Source organism: Theobroma cacao, chromosome 8 (genome assembly GCF_000208745.1).
Source record: "Theobroma cacao cultivar B97-61/B2 chromosome 8, Criollo_cocoa_genome_V2, whole genome shotgun sequence".
NCBI lineage: Eukaryota > Viridiplantae > Streptophyta > Magnoliopsida > Malvales > Malvaceae > Theobroma > Theobroma cacao.
The window spans coordinates 2,504,323-2,523,975 of record NC_030857.1 but is presented as its reverse complement, the minus strand read 5'-3'; the positions used below and the strand labels follow the sequence as shown (position 1 = coordinate 2,523,975).

Here is a 19,653-nt window from a genome sequence, read left to right as displayed (position 1 = left end):
TGAATCTGGCTGCATCGGTTTAATTTTTTCCGTCTGTTCAGTGTTCATTGGACAAACCAGCGTAAGACCAGCTTGAATTATGCTGGTAACAGTTGGGAAATTGACAACAATTGAAGAATCCGATTGTTTAATCTCATTTGTTCAGAACAATCGATTGGCACGGGCGCTGATCTGCCCTTTTGTCTTATTCTTCTTCTTATTGACCTTGCTAATTCCGTTGCGTGAACATCTAGACAGTGGTTCAATTTAGAATTCTTATGCACCTTTCAGATCAGTTAGGGTGACACATCAAGGCACAGATTCTTTAATATAACTCCCTGAACTTGCACAAACAGAAAGAGAAGGATCAATGCTCATCGGTTGGGCCAAGTCTAAGAGACTTGTGAATGAATGCCCCAAGCCGTTCTGAGCTGTGCTCGGATCAATGCTCTGGGCCAGGGACAACCATCCAAAATGAGAATATCACATTTCAAAGCATATTATGTTTTAACACTTCGAAGCCCTTAACAGTTTCTGTCCTAATATTGTATCAATTTGATAGCTTTACAAACAAGCATAAGCTTGAATTCAGGTTCCCTTTATTATAAAAGGCAATAATTACCACAAATTTTGCCATGAAAACCACTCTGTGAAAGCATCAAGAATTCGAGATCACTCTCAACTTAAGGCTGTGTTAGTCACCAAAATGGGCATTTGTCATTTAACCCATTAAAGAGGGAGGGGAAGTCTCATGCTCAAAACCGGACGACGCAGCCAGCGTTGCACTTTCAGCTAAACCAAGTCAAGTATTCAGGGCTATCTGTAAGTTCATTCTAGGTGAGGAACAATAGAAAGTGTTTGAACAACAATAACCCATAAGAGAAAACTTGAATCTCAACCATTGTCCAAGCAAACTGGTAATTTGCTTTCTACATGGCAACGGAATGGTAATTTTGTAGAATAAGGCACAGCAATTTACTAGAATAGACTAACATAAAGGAACTTCAAGTGACCCTAAATCTACCTTCAGCTGAATAATGATAATATTAAAAATCAAAGTAAGGAGGAAAGAAAGAAAAGAAAAAGAGGTGCGCATAAATACATTCATTCATTCAGAAAAACCATGCTTACAAAGAAAAAACCATACGTTTAACTAAAATGTTGTAATGGAGTCTCATATTTCATCTCATTATGCTTAAAATCCCTTTTCACAATCACTTTATTGAATCAGAAGTAATTAACACAAGACATCCAAAACGGCATCTGCACCAGCAACTGCTAATCATATATTTTTCTTCAGGCTGCAGCCGAACACAGTGCCAATAATCACTGAAATTGAAAACAAGTTTCTTCAATTTCATACTGCATTCTTACCATATGAATATAAATATTACCTTAACAAGAGCTTAAGAAGAGTACCATAACAAACTATATGCACATCTTAATAGGCAGCAAACAGATAAAAGGGGACAAAACATGACCACTAACCACCAAATGAAATGAATGTTAATCTCCTAAGACCTTCGTAAGTGACAGAATAGGCAAATATAGAAGTCAAGAAATAATTAAATAACTAAAAATGCCTTCGCAATTCCTAGGTTTAGCTCTTCCCTAATCTTCTTTTAGTTATAATCCTTATGCATACATATGTAGATACCATCAATTACATAACTAGAGTGCCAGATCATAACGCCTTCAGTTTGGTAGACTTAAAGCTCAAAATATATAGTCGCATATCTTTTAAGTTTCATAATGAACTCCTACTACAGCAAAACTAAATCAGATTATACAATACTGAAACTACAAATTTGTGTGAAGCAATCACATAAAAAGAAAAACAGTACCTAATGCTTGTCTCCATGGCCGTGAGAATGGTCATCATGTCCCTCCCAAGGGTGCCGCCAGCCCTAAGAGATACATAACCAAAATCAGTCTAAGCCAAGAAAGCAAGTTACTGATAATAAGGACTTGACTATCAAGAATGCAGAAAAGAGTTACTTCGTACCAATACTACGGGACCATCTTGCTTAGCCCTGTACAAGACCCAAAACCTGAAACACCAAATTTCAAGAACCTTCATCAAATCTACCAGCATTGCAGTAATGAATTACAAATGTAAGCAAGAAACTTCTCCAGCTATTATCTATCGTTCAGAAGGATAATTTAGAAACCACATATTGGAAGCAAAAATCAAAACTGAGTTTAACGAAAAATATACATGATCCTTATTAAAAAAAAAAATTCCAGCCCAACCAGGCAAACAAGTGAAACCCTAGAATTAAAACCCTATGAAAATAAAATTAATTCAACCAAATTCAAGCCTTTACTGTACTATTCTTCAGCAAAAATCCCCAGTTCTCGGCATATCCATGACTTCTTCTTCAGCTGTGCTAATTGCACCCAATTTGCCCAATGACTTAGCATAAATGCATCATTCATTAAACTAAATCTAACAAAGCAAAGCTAGCGGATCGGGATTATACTCAAGCGTGTTTCATATAATTAGCCAATTTAAAACCGCAGATTAATGCACAAGATGACAAATCAAGATTCAGATTAAGTTAAAAGCAAAAAAAATTACCACATGATGGCGCACAAGCCCTTGCCGGTGACGGTATGCCATCGCTTTGGATGGTGCAAAGTTACACCTTTGTAAGTCGTGCTCCCTTCGTGGCCTCCTCCCATCTCCGTTCCTCTCCGTCACCAAACCCTGAATCACCAGAAACGGTCCAAATGTTCGACCCCGAGATTGTTCTGGATGAAACTATGGAGTGTACTGCCGGTTGGTTTGATTCGAACGATCCCAACCGTTGGATTCTAATATGATCATGAAAAGCGGCTAAGGGCCCGATTCTTATATCTGCTGGACCGGATCCTAAATCGTTTCTGATACTGGGCTTTCTGGTCCTTAATCTAACGGACTAAACAGAATTATTGAACAAAAGCCCAACAAAAATGATAATTTTTGTCCTCATTTGTTTTTCTTCTAAAGGAATAAAATTTAACAAAAAAATCAAATTAAAAAAATTCTGCAACTCGTTTTTCATTTTATTTATATAATAATTCGTAGAAGTAGTAGTAGAATTTTTCTTTGCGTTGATAAGCGGAAAATAATTTTAAAAGCAATAAGATGAAACATCAATTATGTTATTATTAAAAAACTATTATCAAATATTGAAAAGTTTGGAATTAAAGGAAGAATTCAAAAAAATAATAAAAAAGAAGAAAGTAGAAGTAATGAAAATCATGGGAAAAGAAAAAATTAAATATTTGATTTGAATTCTTTAATTAATTTGACGATTTAAATTTTAAAAAAAAAATAAGTGATTTTTTTAAATACTCTTAAATTATATCCTAAGCTATTAACTTATTCAGTCTAGCAAAATCACGTGGCCCAGATAGTAGCTATAAATATATTCGATTTCTATTTTCTAAGGGGGTTATAAGTTAATGCATGGACCAAGTTCTAGTTGTATCTAATTTTGGAAAAGCAAGCAATATCAGCCTGTCAACTTTGAAAATCATTTTCACTAGCAACCTTTTTCTTTTTAATTTGCAAAAAGAATAATTATGTACATTAAAACAAAAATGTACTACCAACCTTTGCCTACCCGGAAAAAAAAATATAAAAAATAAAAAACTAATTACCGTACATGAATGTCAATTTAAATAGTAAAGTTTGACATAAAATCCAATTTTTATATTTTCTTTTTGTGTTGCAAATTGCTTATCAATAATAGATTATCACTTAGAATTCACAATTTATTTTTAATGCTTTCTTACATTTTCAAGTTTGGGTGTAGTTTTTCGCAACTATACTACTAATAAATGACAATATGTACTAAAAACCTAAAACTCAATTATTGCACAATTGAAAAGCTTGCATTCATTGAAAGAAAAGCAAAGTAGTGTACATGTTACCAACGCAGAAAAGCAGCTATTCATAATTTGAATTATTTGAATTTTATCCAAATTTTGTTAAAAAACTATATATTTAGCTTAATTTTGGATTTAATGGTTTTTTAATTTTTAGATACTCATTGATTTTGTTTGGAATTTGAATAAAAGTGTGTAAATAGTTAATTCGGTTAAATTTTTTTAACATAATGTGTTGTGAGAATTAATTGAATTGATTGATACAGTTAAAGATCAAATTAATAAAAAAATTTAATACTATTATATAAACACTAGGATGGTGCCTATAACTATGCTATGAAAAATGTAACAAGAATTATAGATTTTGTTGTATTTTCAATTTGGTACCTTCAAAAGATAAATTGTTTGTAGAGAAAAAGATAAATTAATATTAATTATAAAAAATTATTTGATTTGATTTCAATAATGGAAAAATTGATAAAGGATAAAATTTTTTCAATAGTATACATAACAACAACAGTTCTTTAAGTAAAAGAGACAATAAACTAATCAAAAGGGAACACCATAAGCAAATCAACTTGTCAAAAAAAAAGTTCCTATTTTGGTTAAACAAAATGATCACATGATTAACTGACTATTAGATATGTCTTTTTTCCATTTGTTTGGTTTCTGTTGTTGTGCTGCTTTCGTTAGACCTGTTGTATACATGAAAAGATAAAATCTGTTTAGCATCTAATTTTTTTATAGGCTTTTAAGCTTATTATTCCTTAACAGAACTGATGTATCAATACTTTGTTCATGTTTATTATACTCAGAATTTGGAACTCCATAAATGCCTTAATATTTTTGAAAATTACAGAAACAATGTATAAGTAAATGTGTTTTTTAACTACAAATTAGTTGTATAATAATATAATAAATAACTAGAAAAAGTAAAAGATTTGAAAATATTGAAACATACCTTCTACATCATTTCTTCTTTCTGTACTACTGGTTGAAGATATAGACTGTATAAAGAAACAATCCATTATGGGTACATATAAAGGCTTTTTACACTCATTATTTTTGTACAACTGGTTGAAGGAACAGACTGTGTAAAACGTAAATCCATAATGGGCACATCTTAAGTTTCTTTCAATAATAAAATTAACTTCAACAGTCACATTATTCATAGTTTGAACGACATTCTCATTCGTTACTACATCACTTTATCATCTTGCAAGGAGACAAAGCATTACTAAGCCTAAGATTTTAAGGCCAACGAACCATATAAACTCAGAAACCTACCATATCATTTATTACTTTTCAAGGTCACTGAGTTCCTAACTATGATGTTGTCTTTGTGGAACACCACATCGATGTAATAACTGTGGCATCCACTTGGAATGGGTTAATCAATACGGCTTCTTAATAACTTTAGACTTAAGGAATTCCATTATTTAGTAATATAATATTTCATTACAACACCATTAAACAAAGTGTCACTATTATTTAAATTTAATTACCATTCTAACTTTTATAATCAAAATTCGTAACATAAAGCAGCTTGAAAATAGAAGAGCATAAACCTAAATTATTCATCTCATCAAAAAATACATCTTTTAATCCCAATACAAGCCCAATCAACATCGTATAATTATTAACAATGTCTTCATATTTAAGCTTCTCCAAGGCCCTTTTCATCAATCCATAGATATATATTTATTCTTTCCATTTTCTTCACATATATGTCTTTCTCAAGAAAAAAGAAAAATTTCTTCTATAAATTGAGCAATATTTGAATTAAGGTCTTTGCAGCTCTAACTATTGATGTTGAAGGCATAATAACACATGTCAAATCTAAATTATCCCACACTACGATTCACATACATAAAGGTGACTTGCAGGAAAGAAAATACTATTACCTAGTTATAAAGCATTACATAGTTTGCATACTGAACTCTTTCTGTAATCTCCAACAAAATTAATATCAATAACCAAGGATGTTAGACATGCAGTTTCTACTTCATAAATCTACCTTATGGTATATTTTCTGTTCTGATCTTTTTTAAATTCACACACAGATTATGAAACTTCAAGTAGTATCTCCATGCATTGATTAATGCTTTTATGAAGAAATGGATGCACTCTACTCCAACAGTGTATCTAAACCAAAACTTATCGACTAGAGAAGCAGTATTCATTTTAGACCAAAAGGTCGAACAAAAGATTTATTGAACCTATAGAAAGATTGTTTGTGTACTATTGAGTAATGTTGTTCTCATGAATCTATTGATGTAAGGATTTTGCTATATATATAACAACACAATCTTATTGAAAACACACAATGGAAGGCTATGTAGCAACAATGGGAATTCTAAAAGAGAATGACCATGGAATGCAATATTGATTGCTTAATTGCAACGTCTTAAAGATAAGCTACATGGAAACCTAATAACATTATTATAAAAATATTTCAAAGCTTAATTTTACCATTAAGTTTTGGTTATAAAGGCTCTTCTTTGACATGATTAAGCTGGAAGACAAACTCATACAAAAAGAAGCCGACAATATTGTTATCTCATTTGAGAAATGATAAATAAACATAATCTAATAAAAGAAATATTAACTTACTAACAATTCCTCAATATACAAGGAATATGATTTACATCTTTAATATGCTGATCTATGAAAAGTTATACATCTTTAATATTTTCTTGTTAAAGAGACTTCTGAATATTTATAACGTATGAGAAATCATACTACCCATACCAGCACAACAGCCATAAACTAACACATAAAAATAGCTCAAAATCAAGGAAATCTAATCATTACAATAACTGCATTCCATTTATGAAGAAAACAAAAATAAAAAGCCAACGGGGATTGGAATCTAAGTGATTATGAATTATACCTGCCACAAACCAAAGGAAGTTATAATAAAAAGCAGTTGGGTAAAGGAAAAGCTTGCGAGAAAAAGAGCATTGGCTTGAGTGAATAAGCCAGACAATGGAAACAGTATGAAATTGTCAGAGAGTGCTGGTAATGGAGAAATTAGAAACATATAGGTCAAATTGGGACTTTGACCATTAGAGTCCCAAGTACTTTAGGGCACAGCTTTGTAATTGTTGGAGAATTTCTCCAAAAAGGATGAACAAAACATATGTTTATAGTCTCGAAAGTTTCCAACATGACTGAGACCTACAAAATGAGAAGAAGAAAATGGGGACGAATGAGATGCTACGAATAAAGGATTAATTTGGTAAATGCTGCTCAAACTATTTAACTAATTGAGAAAGAGAGAGAGAGAGAGAGAGAGAGAGAGAGAGAGAGAGAGAGAGAGAGAGAGAGGAGGTACCAGCGGAGGAAGGAGAGTCCAGCATGACAGGGGAGGAAACGGAAGCTAAGCGACGGGCAGAAGAGAGGCTAACGACAATTGAAAGGTGGATCGTCGAAAGCAAAGATAACAAAATAACAAAATGAGAAGAAGAAAATGGAGAAGGAAATCAACAATAAGAGAACAACCGACTGAAGGGTAAAAAAAAAAACCTCTTAATTGACAATTAGGAATGTAAAAGACTTAATATCAATACGACGTCGTTTTTAATAGCAATAGCCAAAAAAAAAATAAGACAGGCCTCTAATTGAATGACACTTGTCATTCAATTAGAGACTCAATTGAAAAAAATTGATCAGTAATCAAATTATCCTACATTTATATATAGTATAGATATATGTTATAATATATTTATATTATCATATAAATATATACGCTATAATATATTTTATATTATTATATATGTTATAATTTATAAATAATTTAGAGATAAATAGATTAATTCGAATGATCAATAAATTGTTATAAAATTGTAATCAATCAAATTAATTAATTTAATTATATTTTATTTTTAAATTATTCGAATTGATTGAACAGTTTTAATCAAAATTTGTCCATTAATTTGATTAATTAAATTTTAACTGAAAGTTGCTAGATTGTTGTTTTGTACTTTGGGCACATGCCCTGACTGCTCAGTAGTTACTAGTTAGTAGTTACTACACTTCCTCAAACCCAATCCAATTTGAACTGCAAGGTACACAAAATGGGGAGTGGAGGATCACACGAGATTCATGACCGTAGACAGTGCGACGTGACATAAGCACATAAATTCTCACGTGCCCAATGACTCAAACACGTTTCTCAATTGAAGTTTTAAACTATCAAGAACCACTTCCAAATTCAGCCAAAAAGTCGTAAATTTCTTCATACGATCAGCCATCAAAACTTCGACTTCTGACATTTTGTCCCATCGGACGATTTTGATCTTGCCACGAAAGGCTTCCGACCACGGGAGAGTTTCTCGGCAACATCGACAGTCAAAAGTCAAAGTAGCTCAACTCACGGGCCCACGGTTCGTCTTTTTACAATATAAAACATTATTCGTTGGCCTTAGCCACCACTTGAGGTGCGACCTTAAAAAATCGACAGGAAAAGCGACAGATCCGAACAGTGTTAGAATCTTAGAGAACTTGAAAACCATGGCGCAAAACATCAACTCAGCAATCGATCCGAGGAGCGGCTTTTGCAGATCCAACTCAACCTTCTACAGCAAACGCAAGCCTATTCCTCTCGCGAAGAACGATTCCCTCGATGTCACCACGTTCATCTCTTCTCGTGCCCACCACGGTAAAGTTGCTTTCATCGACGCCGGTACCGGTCGCCAACTCACCTTTTCGGAACTTTGGCTAGCGGTTGACTCGGTTGCCACGTGTCTTTCCGACATGGGAATTCGGAAAGGCCACGTCGTCCTGCTACTTTCACCAAACTCCATCTATTTCCCCGTCGTTTGCCTCTCAGTTATGTCTCTCGGCGCTATTATAACCACCACCAACCCCCTCAACACGGCTGCTGAAATCGGAAAGCAAATCGCCGATTCAAAGCCCGTTCTCGCCTTTACTATTCCCCAACTCCTCCCTAAACTAGCCGGGTCCACCATTCCCATCGTGCTTCTAGATGATCACGCGATCAGTAACGCGAGCCAGGCGAAGATTGTAACAACTTTACATCAGATGATGAAGACGGAACCGAGTGGGAGTCGAGTCAGGGACCGAGTCAACCAGGATGACACGGCGACTCTGCTTTATTCGTCTGGTACAACCGGTGCGAGCAAGGGAGTGGTTTCGTCTCATAGAAATCTGATAGCGATGGTACAAACAGTGCTAAACAGGTTCAGTCTAAAAGAAGAAGAAAGGTTTATCTGCACCGTTCCTATGTTTCACATCTATGGCTTAGTAGCGTTTGCCACTGGGCTGCTGGCGTCAGGATCAACGGTCATAGTTTTATCGAAGTTCGAGATGCACGACATGCTATCAACGATCGAGAAGTACCGGGCCACCTACCTCCCTCTCGTGCCGCCAATACTCGTGGCGATGGTGAACGCCGCGGATCAGATACGGAAAAAGTATGATTTGAGTTCGTTGCATTCGGCGCTGTCGGGTGGTGCTCCGCTGAGTAAGGAAGTGATTGAGGGGTTTCTGGACAAGTATCCTACCGTAAAAATTCTTCAAGGGTATGGATTGACAGAGTCGACCGGGATTGGTGCGTCAACGGACTCGTTGGAGGAGAGTCGCAAGTATGGTACGGCGGGGATGTTGTCACCGAGCATGGAGGCTAAAATTGTCGACCCGGATAGCGGTAAGGCTTTGACGGTGAATCAGACGGGTGAGCTTTGGCTTAGGGGTCCCTCCATCATGAAAGGTAATATATTAATTGTCTTTTAATGGTAATTAAAAAACAAAGGAAAAAGCCCCTTTTGCTTTCCCCTGTTCTGGCCTTTTCTGTAGGATGCTGGTATATCTCTCTGGAAGCTTACCAGTAGAGAATTAGTAAAATGGATAAGAAGTCTTTGGGAATTTGCTTTATATGTGCTGCCATGTTGAACGCGTTCTTTTCTTTATATTTATATTAAATGATTTTTAAAGGGTTTGGTGGCTGAATTTAGTGGTGAGAGTGGTGACAGTATTTCAGGAAATCTGACTTAGAAATGCCTGCTGACTGTGGTGATTTTGATGGTGCTGCCCCCACCCAAAATAACTAGAAGCCTCTGTTTTTTTTTAAAAAAAAATTATTTGATTCATTTCCTAATGCAGTGATTCAGGTTTCTAAAGGATAAAAGAGTTATCAGCTTATACCTGTGATACATGTTATACATGTGGTTCATTTCCTAAAGGGTTTGTACTTTGCAGTTATTTGCCTGTACTTCAAGTGTCGCGGTGGGCACTGAATTAAAAAGAGTATGACAGTGATTGACTTACACTCTGTTTCTATTTTGAGAGCCTATGCCAAAAATTTTGTAGTATTGATTGGAGATGTAAAGGGTTGATTGACACTTTAAGGCACGAGATAGACCTTTTCATGACATTTCATATGTTCCATTTTTGGTATTCGTTGATAATCTTTCCCTTTCTTTGATGCTTAATTGGTGACCTGTCATTGTAGGCTATTTCAGTAATCCAGAAGCAACGGCATCAACTCTTGATTCAGAGGGATGGCTGAAGACAGGAGATATATGCTATATCGATGACGATGGTTTCATTTTTGTAGTTGACAGATTGAAGGAGCTGATTAAGTACAAAGGCTATCAGGTGAATGAACCCCTCCTCCCTTCCCCAAAAGTGGCCTTTCTTTGTATTTAATCATTGTAGAATTGAGGATGAAACTATCATGTAAAATAATGTACACAAGATGGTTTTTAAACGTTGGTTTTATGTTCTCATAGTTTTGTGGTGACTTGGCAGGTTCCTCCTGCAGAACTTGAGGCATTGCTCCTTACTCACCCTGACATTTTAGATGCTGCGGTTATACCGTAAGTTTTCCTCTTCCCTGATATGTATGGCATTGAAATTCTGGTTCTTGTACCGAGACACCCTGCCATTTCCTCTGTTTTTCTTGATTGGAAGAACATATATATTTTCTCGAAAGTAAGAGCCCAATTTCACACCTCTATCTTTGTGTCTCAGTTTTCCTGATAAGGAAGTTGGGCAGTTTCCAATGGCATATGTGGTTAGAAAAACCGGATGCAATTTATCAGAGACTGCAGTCATGGATTTTGTAGCCAGACAGGTAATGCATGAAGGACTAACCAGGGAATGCAATCATTTACGTTACTTTCCAGAACAAGATGCTTTAATTCACGCAAAATTTCAGCTGCTATATGACATTATGCCGCTAAATCCACAGGTTGCCCCATACAAAAGAATCCGGAAAGTGGCATTCGTATCTTCAATACCCAAGAATCCATCTGGCAAGATTCTCAGGAAGGATCTAATAAAGCTCGCAACCTCCAAACTATGAGCGGTTCTGGTTTAGGCTTGCGTCTGGACACAGTCAAAGAACGGTAGTATTGATGGTTCTGTTAGCATAATATTCCAATTCATAGCCAGTTTGGTGCTGTAATGGAATTTCTTTGCTTGTTTATCAGAACTGAGTTAAGAAAATAAGATCTATGCCATTATCTTGTAAGATTTTCGATCATTTATCTATGTCCTATATTGTAGCATACGTACGGCAGGTTTTAAATCGAAATGCTATCAAAATTAATTAAATTTGGTTAATTAAAGTTGGTTTTTTCCATTTTGATATTAATCATTGAATGGATAGTTTATTTAACTATTTTCAATCAGTTTTTAATATTTAAAATTTTCAACCGAATTTATTGAAATTAATGACCAGAACGATCAAGGATAACTCTGTTGTTACCCAATATAGCTGTTTATGGACAGGGCTGCCGTCTAAGTCAGTCGGCAAGACGTTATTATTTAACAAAATAAAATAATATTTTATCAAAACCAAATAAAATAATATTATATCAAAATATTAAAACTAAATTTTTTATTGTTTTACATAAGTCTGAGTCTATCCTAATAGGTGGCCTTCGGTGGGCAAGGGGTTAGCTCCCAAAATATTTGAACCCTGTAAGACGTGAAAGTTATAAGCCTACCACCTAACCCATAAATGTATGCGTCTATTAATTAATACTAATGAATGAATTAGTACAATTAGGTTTTTTTGGCACATCTATTACGTGGCAGAGGAAGGAAAAGAAAAAGATGGATGATGATTTGGAAATAAAAAAAAATTTGAAAGGGTGATTTGAAATAGAATAGAAAGTTATTTATTTCAAAAATTTTATTGAAAAATAAAAGGACATATATAATATATTTTTATAATTTTATTTTAAAATTGAATTGACATTATTTGATTTATAATATTAAACTTTATTTATAAAACTTAAAATTACGGATATATTTATCAGTATTGTATAGCAAAGATATCCATAAAAACAATACTGCAAGATTAAACAAAAATCACAACAACAAAAATTAAATTACATAATAAAAGTCTAGAGAATAAATAATTGTATCAAAAGAAGATATCACTCCTACAAGTTTTGAATTTGGAATAAAAATCTTTTGTTACATACAATTTTGTCACAGAGTAAAATATCAATTATATTAACTGGATAATGATTAACAGTATTAATGTTGTTAACATTTATAACTGAATACAAATTAGGTTTTTGAAGAAATGGCAGTAATTGAGTATGGAGGCAATAACGTGGCATTAACCTGAGAACGGACAATGATGGGGGAGGAGAAGTATTGTTATTGTTATTGAAATTCGCGTGTCTGAGGGGTCAAAATCTTATGGAAAAATAGAGGAGATTCGATATTGAATTCCATTGACTGTAAACTAACGCATGAAGTGTCCCTGCATCCTGCTGTCAGGAACGACACGTCTTCAGCTACTCGAATGTCTCAACCAATATAGATAATGAGGGTAACCTTGGTGTTTGCGATAAATCATCATTAGCAACCCAAGTGCTGTAATGCGCCCAAGGCAAAGCAGATCAAGAAAAGGAAACTGAAAACCATGGCTCAGATTACCAACTTAAGAATCGATCCAAGGAATGGCTTTTGCTCTTCCAATTCCACATTCTACAGCAAACGCAAGCCCTTTCCGCTTCCATCCAACCGCTGCCTTGACATCACCACATTTATTTCCTCTTACCCCCACCATGGCAAGACCGCCTTCATCGAAGCCGCCACCGGCCGCCACCTGTCCTTTTCCGAACTCTGGCGAGGGGTTGACTTGGTTGCCACGTGTCTGTCCGATTTGGGAATCCGGAAAGGCCACGTCGTTCTCATCATCGCACCGAACTCCATATTCTTCCCCATGGTTTGCCTCTCTGTGATGTCTCTTGGCGCTATTATAACCACCAGCAACCCCCTCAACACGCCTCGTGAAATCGCGCTACAAATGGCGGATTCAAAGCCCGCCCTCATCTTCACGACCAGCCAACTCGTCCCAAAACTTGCTGGATCATCTCTCCCTATCGTACTTCTCGACGAGCAGGAGATCATTACCACGAGCGAAGCCAAAATAGTTGCAACCATGGATCAAATGATGAAGAAGGAACCAACTGGGAGCCGAGTCAGGGATCGAGTCCACCAGGACGACCCGGCCAGTCTACTTTATTCATCAGGCACAACGGGTGTCAGCAAGGGAGTCATATCATCTCACAGAAACCTCATGGCGCTGATGCAATCATTTTCATGCATGGCCAATGCAGACGAAGTATTGCAAACGCATATCTGCACCGTTCCCATGTTCCACATCTACGGCTTCGGAGCTTTTGCCATAGGGAAACTCACGGTAGGATCAACGGTGGTGATTTTATCAAAATTCGACACGAACGAAATGCTGTCGGCGATTGAGAAGTACCGCGCCACGTGCCTCCCCCTCGTGCCACCTATACTCCTGGGATTGGTGAAAGGCGCGGATCAGATACGAAGGAAGTATGATTTGAGTTCGTTGCAATCGGTTCTGTGCGGCGGGGCCCCGCTGAGTAAGGCACTGATCAATGGGTTTTTGGAGAAGTTCCCAACGGTGAATATTCGTCAGGGGTACGCGTTAACCGAGACAACAGGGTTTGGGGCGTCCATGTATTCGCCGGAGGAGAGTAGGAAGTATGGAACGGTGGGGCTGTTGATGGCCCGCCTGGAGGCCAGAATTGTGGACCCTGCCACTGGTTCGGCCTTGCAGGTTAATCAGACGGGTGAGCTTTGGCTTAGGGGCCCCTCCATTATGAAAGGTATTTCATTTTAGTTTTTTTTTTTCTCTGTGCATGACTCATCTCGTTTGTTCTTTTTTCTTTTTACAATTTGTCAATTTGGTTGCTTGTGGTGGAAGAGAATCATAACAGAAATTTAAGTACTGTATTATTTAATTGTTTATAAAGATTTTGGGTATACTTTTCAGGGTGCAATGGTCAATGTCCTTAACTGTTCTTTTAACAAAAAAAAAAAATTCTTGATATGATTTGCTTGCTGAGAAGTCCATGAAATCGAATCGCACGAAATCTAATTTGAAAAGCTATTGATTGCTGTTGATGTCAACCATACATTACATTAATCATAGAATATGGAAGAGTATTAAAATGAATAAACAGTGATATTGCTAATTATTTAATCACTCTTATGTAATTTCAACTGATCACATTTTTTTGGAATGTTATTTGCCAATTGGTTTTAACTCGGTTATCCTGAAAATTTTTGTTGCTATCAAGCAGGCTTAACCCCAACTTGTTAATCACAGCATCAATAGGCTTGCATAACATTCCTGCTTGATTTTTCTTTTTTTTTTTTTGGTTTTTCCTTTTTCTTTTCAATTTCCTTGTGTTTTCTCCTCTTGTTAGTTCTCAGTGGCCTGGGACTGTAGGTTATCTTAACAATGTAGAAGCCACAGCATCAACTCTTGATTCGGATGGATGGTTGAAGACTGGCGATCTTTGCTACATCGATGGGGATGGCTTCCTTCACGTAGTTGACAGGTTGAAGGAAGTCATTAAATACAAGGGATACCAGGTGGATAGAACATTTGAGTTTTATATTTTCTAGCAGTGTCAACTCAATCGTCATAGGCTCACATGGCTTTTTTTGTACTGCTGTAGGTGCCTCCTGCTGAGCTGGAGGCATTGCTCCTTTCTCACCCAGAGATTTCTGATGCAGCTGTCATACCGTAAGTTTTCATCTTCAGTGATTTATATGGAGCTTGAAACTCCTTTCCTTGTACGATATACACATATAATATATATCTATATTACATATTCTACCATAGTCGTAGCAAAGTATATTTGGCGACGAAGCAACAGACAGTCTCTAAAAGACATGTTTCTTTGATCTGATTTCTTTTGAAGAGAGTTGGATTTTGATAACTTATGATCAGGTTTCCCGATGAGGAGGTCGGGCAGTATCCTATGGCGTATGTGGTTAGAAAAACTGGAAGCAATGTATTGGAGACTGAAGTCATTGATTTTGTAGCAAGACAGGTATACAATTACATTTCTATAGAAATAGAATTAGTCAAAGATTGCGAATAGCTTTCAAGACTTTAGCAATAAGTTTGCATCAGAACAAGTTCATCTCATGTGAGAGTGAAAACGTTTTGCTGTGATGAACACCAGGTGGCACCATACAAGAAAATCCGCAAATTGGCGTTTGTAACTTCAATACCCAAGAACCCATCGGGCAAGATTCTCAGGAGGGATCTCGTTAAGCTTGCAACTTCCAAAATTTGAGTGATTCCGACTTTTGATGGAAAATAACTTGGAAAGTTGTCGCTCGATAATGATAAATTCATGTTCAAAGCAAAGTTTTCACTCTACGGTGAAAATTCTTTGCTTGTTTCTCGATCCATGGAATTATGTAAACAGGATTCATGCATTTCGCTGTTTGCTATAAATTTCAGGCATGAGTGCGTGACCACATGTGATGTGTCTCTGCTAATAAACCAAGAAAAATGAAAATTGAGCATCCTATCTTTTTTTTTACTGAAATATCCTTATTTAGTAGTATTAACAGATTGAATTCCATTCTTTCATAGATGGCACTGCCCTGTAACTGGTTTTAGGCCCCTGTTGAAACTCGATATGACTGAAGGTAAAAACTTTGTGCTAGAGAGATAGTCCGATGGTCATATCATAATCGTTGCACACAAAAGAAAAGAAAAAACAAAAATCCTCCGTTGAAAGGCTGGAATTGAGGTAAAAAGTTTTCCAGATGTGCTCGCAAGCATCAATACAGAGCAAAGATCTTATCTACATTTGGGTCCCGAAAATACCATTGAGTTTGAGTTCATGATTTGAAGTGGACAATTACCATCCACCAGCAAGTACATCTGGTTTGGGCCATATGTAATCACCATCTCATAATCTGGACCCGAATTATACAATCTCAAGAAAAAACGTGGTCTTTTAGTCCAAAAAAAGGCCCTGTTGTTTCTTGGAGAGCTTCATGTTAACCATTAGGATTTAGGAATACATTATACATGTAATTTGCATCCGAAAATGTTAGATCATAGTCCAAATTTCTTGTAGATTTCATAAGTTGTAAACGAAAGAGTAAAGACGAGCCTGGAGTTGTGGAACGTTGGCAGCTAAAGCCGATGAATGGTGAGCTAAAATTGTAGATTAACTAATGGAGTTTTAATCATTTTAAGTGAATTTATTGGTAGATAATCAGTACCCTAGCTACCCTATTTCTGGTCTAAACTAGATATAGGGAACTGGGAAGAGAAAACTGTCCCAAACTCATCCAATGCACCAAAGTGTCCTCAGCCAGCAAAATAGTGTGTTAAATCCTTGAAATTTTTGTGTCTCATGAAACCATAGATTGGTGCTCACCTTGGCTAAGGAAAGAAGATATTGAAGCTCCCCTACAAGTAGTGATGGACGCTAAAGCTTTGTCTACATTCACAGAAGGATTCTTCCTTAGCAGAGAAAGAATGTAGTCCATCAATTCTTCCTCACACGGAACTTGCAATGGCCCATGATTTGCTGTACCAAACTCCTCCTCGGCCATCTCCAATAGCACCCTGAAGATAGGGTGATTCAAATAGTATAGGGGCACAACGAACCGTTTTCCTTCCCTGGTGTAGATAGCAAAATGGCCCTTCTTCCTCCTCTTCCACCTTTCTATAATCTCACTGAGCTTCATCGAAGAACCCTTCATTTTTTTCCTAACTGCCTTTTTTCGATCTTTTCTGTTGTTTTTGGTATCTTTTTGGAGTTCTGATAGATAAGTTGAAGTGTCTTATAGATTGGACACTTCCTATTGATGGGGTTCGGCCAGGCTTTTAAAGGCAGTTGGAAGGAGCTAAAAGGTGAGGTGATAAGAGTGAAGATTGCCAATGTGTGGAGGAAATGGGCTGCCTTGTGACTTACTTTCTAGTATTTGCTACAAAAAAATAGAGGTGAAAACCCCCCCATGTGCTTTTAATTGATACAAAATACAGTCTAACTTTATCTGGAAAAATTTGTGGCCGGAGGAGATGTTTTACAAAGGATAGGGTGGTAGAATTTAGATAGACATGGTCGCGTTGCACCCCCAACTTCTTTTCTGCTGTTAAAATTCAGAAAAATCTCTGCAATGTTACATACACTAGGGATCTTTTTCAGTTTAATTGAGGAAGTTGGGGTCTGAGACATGTGAGCTCAATTAATGAAGATATTGGTAGTTTATATCTGTGTGGCCTTTTAAGCACTGTCAAGGCCTCAGGCTTTGATACTTTTGGCTGTAGAGACAGATGGATTGGATCATTTTCCTGTTAGCTTTTTGAATCTGTTTTGAGAGAAAAAGACGGGCCAACTCTCGTTTATTGGCTGTCTCAAGTGTCTCCAAAGCACGACCCGCCTGTGATTGTCTACGTCTATGCTACTGCATTGAGAAAGTTCTCAATTGGTAGTTCTCTCACTGTTTCAAATGTTACTGAATGTCTGTAACTTATCTAACTCTGAATTTAGAAAGCTTCGACTCTCTCCCTATATCCTTAAATCTAGCATTCAACTTTGTATCCTATATCCTTAAACTGTGTCGCAATGAATTTCATGCTTGAAGAACATGTTCATGTGTTATAAGGTTCTGCCGTTTTCGCACTCTGAACTGTGATCGCCGATGTTAGACAAAACAAGCCCACCGGCACCGCCCTAAGTTAATTAACCATGTAGCTCAGGTGGTGAATTCACGTGTCTTAGCGTTTCCTGCACCTCAGTATCCAGGGATACGACAGCTTTTAGCTTTAGATTTACCATGGTTCTGAAAGACTAAAATGGAAAGAAATGACAGGGATGTGAATCAATTAAAATGTGACGTGATTACTTAGACTTCCCCGTGCTTTCTATCCATCTGTAATCTGCATTCTGAACCCTTAAATCTCTTGGAAAGACAGTTGAATAAATCTGTAATGGAGGGAATCTTTCTTAATCAATCGTCCCCTGCAGCCAACAACTAGTTTCCTTCCACAGGCCATATCAGGAGGAAGACATGCAAAGAGAGTGACGTTAAGGATGTTATTTGGCACTCAGAATCCCCGTCGGAAAGCAAAATCTCCACTGCTGACATTACTATCTTAAAATAGGCATTTTATTTTGCTATATCTTGTCCTGAAATGCTTGCAGATCAGCTATGGGTGCCAATACTTGTCGAAGGTAGCATAGTTATGGCCAGAGCCATGGTCAGGCCCTTGCCCTCAGCGACCTCCATAGGAAAGACCAAACAACACAGAGAAAGAAAGTGGATTGCCCCTGAATCTGGCTAAATATGTACTTCTCTGTTCTAAAATTCATTCTGTTTCTTTTTTTCTAAGTAAGGAATCCTGCTGAAGCCTCCAAGGTTTCAGCAAGTTCTATAAGCTGTTGATTTTTCTTTAGAGGATCAGGTTTCTCTTTCATGACTGGAACGAGGCATGGATATGACGTTTCCCGCTTCTCAAAAGTACTAAAGGTAAACACGAAATTTTAAAACAATATTTACAGTGATGTTTGCACATGGACATCGACCGATTCTCAACGCCCCATAACAAAATCTCATAAACGATTTTATCAAAGATCATACTATTCACCCGTGATGAGGGGGTTAAAGGAGTAGCTTAACTTTTCACTTCTTAATTTCCTTTTGTCTTGCACAGAAACTCGATGATGAGGATTCATTGGCTGACAAAGCTGATACAAAGTCGCAATTTATTGTAGTTGAGCACGGGAAATTCTGGAAATTAGAGTAAAAGTTAAAATATCTGTGCAACTTAAGCCTGAAATAGTTTGCAAGCTTGCAATTAATGGACAACAGCATTAAATTTTGTTGATTTCTTCATCACGTTTGTTGTCAGACACCAACCGCCCTATCAAATTGCTTCTGAATACAGAACGAGACTGTTTCAGCTTGGGAAAGATTCACCACCTCTTACCCAAAAAAAACCAGGAAACTTCGCTGCCACTCGTTAACATAGGTTTGTTAGCACTGATCAGTAATATATATCTGAGACCGCATGTGTCTGGAGATGAACTTGAAATGATATTTTGCATTTCTAATATTTGGGTAATCAACAAAAAAATTGAGGAAAAAAGTTAAAAACTTGTCATTTGGAGTTCATCAGTAATTGCTGACTCTACAAATTTGCCTTCCAATCTATTTCAACCTACGTATAAGCAAAGAAGCGTGGTGGTCAGAGTAACTGTCTAAAGACCATGTTCTTCAGGTAATTATTTGAGTTTCACTAAGCACTGTCGATGTAAATAGAACACGTGAGAATCAGATTCAATTATTTTTAGAGTGAACTGCATGCAGCCTGGCCCTTTGCTCCCTTTTATGATCGGCTGTTCATTTGTTCTTCATAAACCATTTTTATCTTGAAATGCAATTATTTGAGCCGGAAGCCCATAGAGACTAATGTCCATGTGGATTGCTAGGGCCCCCGCCAGATGCTCA

The 19,653-nt window shown here is 36.6% G+C and overlaps 4 protein-coding genes and 1 long non-coding RNA gene across 6 annotated transcripts; 2 read left to right on the top strand and 3 right to left on the bottom strand.

Moving 5' to 3' along the window:
* Positions 1,064–2,793, bottom strand: LOC18591668 (NADH dehydrogenase [ubiquinone] 1 beta subcomplex subunit 2). The gene is made up of 4 exons (XM_007017916.2): positions 2,561–2,793; positions 1,985–2,030; positions 1,824–1,886; positions 1,064–1,308 (listed from the first exon to the last, which is right to left on the bottom strand). The coding sequence occupies exons 1-3, from the start codon at positions 2,662–2,664 to the stop codon at positions 1,824–1,826; spliced, it is 213 nt and encodes a 70-aa protein (XP_007017978.1). The 5' UTR covers positions 2,665–2,793; the 3' UTR covers positions 1,064–1,308.
* Positions 4,358–7,347, bottom strand: LOC108663069. Its single transcript, XR_001928989.1, has 3 exons — positions 7,193–7,347; positions 4,817–4,862; positions 4,358–4,550 (listed from the first exon to the last, which is right to left on the bottom strand). It is a non-coding gene; the product is annotated as an uncharacterized LOC108663069 (long non-coding RNA).
* On the top strand, positions 8,280–11,390 carry LOC18591666 (4-coumarate--CoA ligase-like 5). 2 transcript variants are annotated; one of them, XM_007017910.2, is made up of 5 exons: positions 8,280–9,589; positions 10,331–10,476; positions 10,630–10,697; positions 10,852–10,954; positions 11,072–11,390. In XM_007017910.2, exons 1-5 carry the CDS (start codon positions 8,371–8,373, stop codon positions 11,183–11,185), a joined length of 1,650 nt encoding a protein of 549 aa, XP_007017972.2. In that variant the 5' UTR covers positions 8,280–8,370; the 3' UTR covers positions 11,186–11,390. The 2 variants fall into 2 exon arrangements, with proteins under 2 accessions (XP_007017972.2, XP_007017974.2); XM_007017912.2 differs by lacking the exon at positions 11,072–11,390 and having other exon boundaries at positions 8,371–9,589; positions 10,630–10,717; positions 10,852–10,937.
* On the top strand, positions 12,575–15,702 carry LOC18591665 (4-coumarate--CoA ligase-like 5). Its single transcript, XM_007017909.2, has 5 exons — positions 12,575–13,985; positions 14,612–14,757; positions 14,844–14,911; positions 15,119–15,221; positions 15,357–15,702. Exons 1-5 carry the CDS (start codon positions 12,764–12,766, stop codon positions 15,468–15,470), a joined length of 1,653 nt encoding a protein of 550 aa, XP_007017971.2. The 5' UTR covers positions 12,575–12,763; the 3' UTR covers positions 15,471–15,702.
* LOC18591664 (auxin-responsive protein SAUR36) lies at positions 16,116–17,077 on the bottom strand. Its single transcript, XM_018125618.1, has one exon. The coding sequence runs from the start codon at positions 16,900–16,902 to the stop codon at positions 16,549–16,551; it is 354 nt and encodes a 117-aa protein (XP_017981107.1). The 5' UTR covers positions 16,903–17,077; the 3' UTR covers positions 16,116–16,548.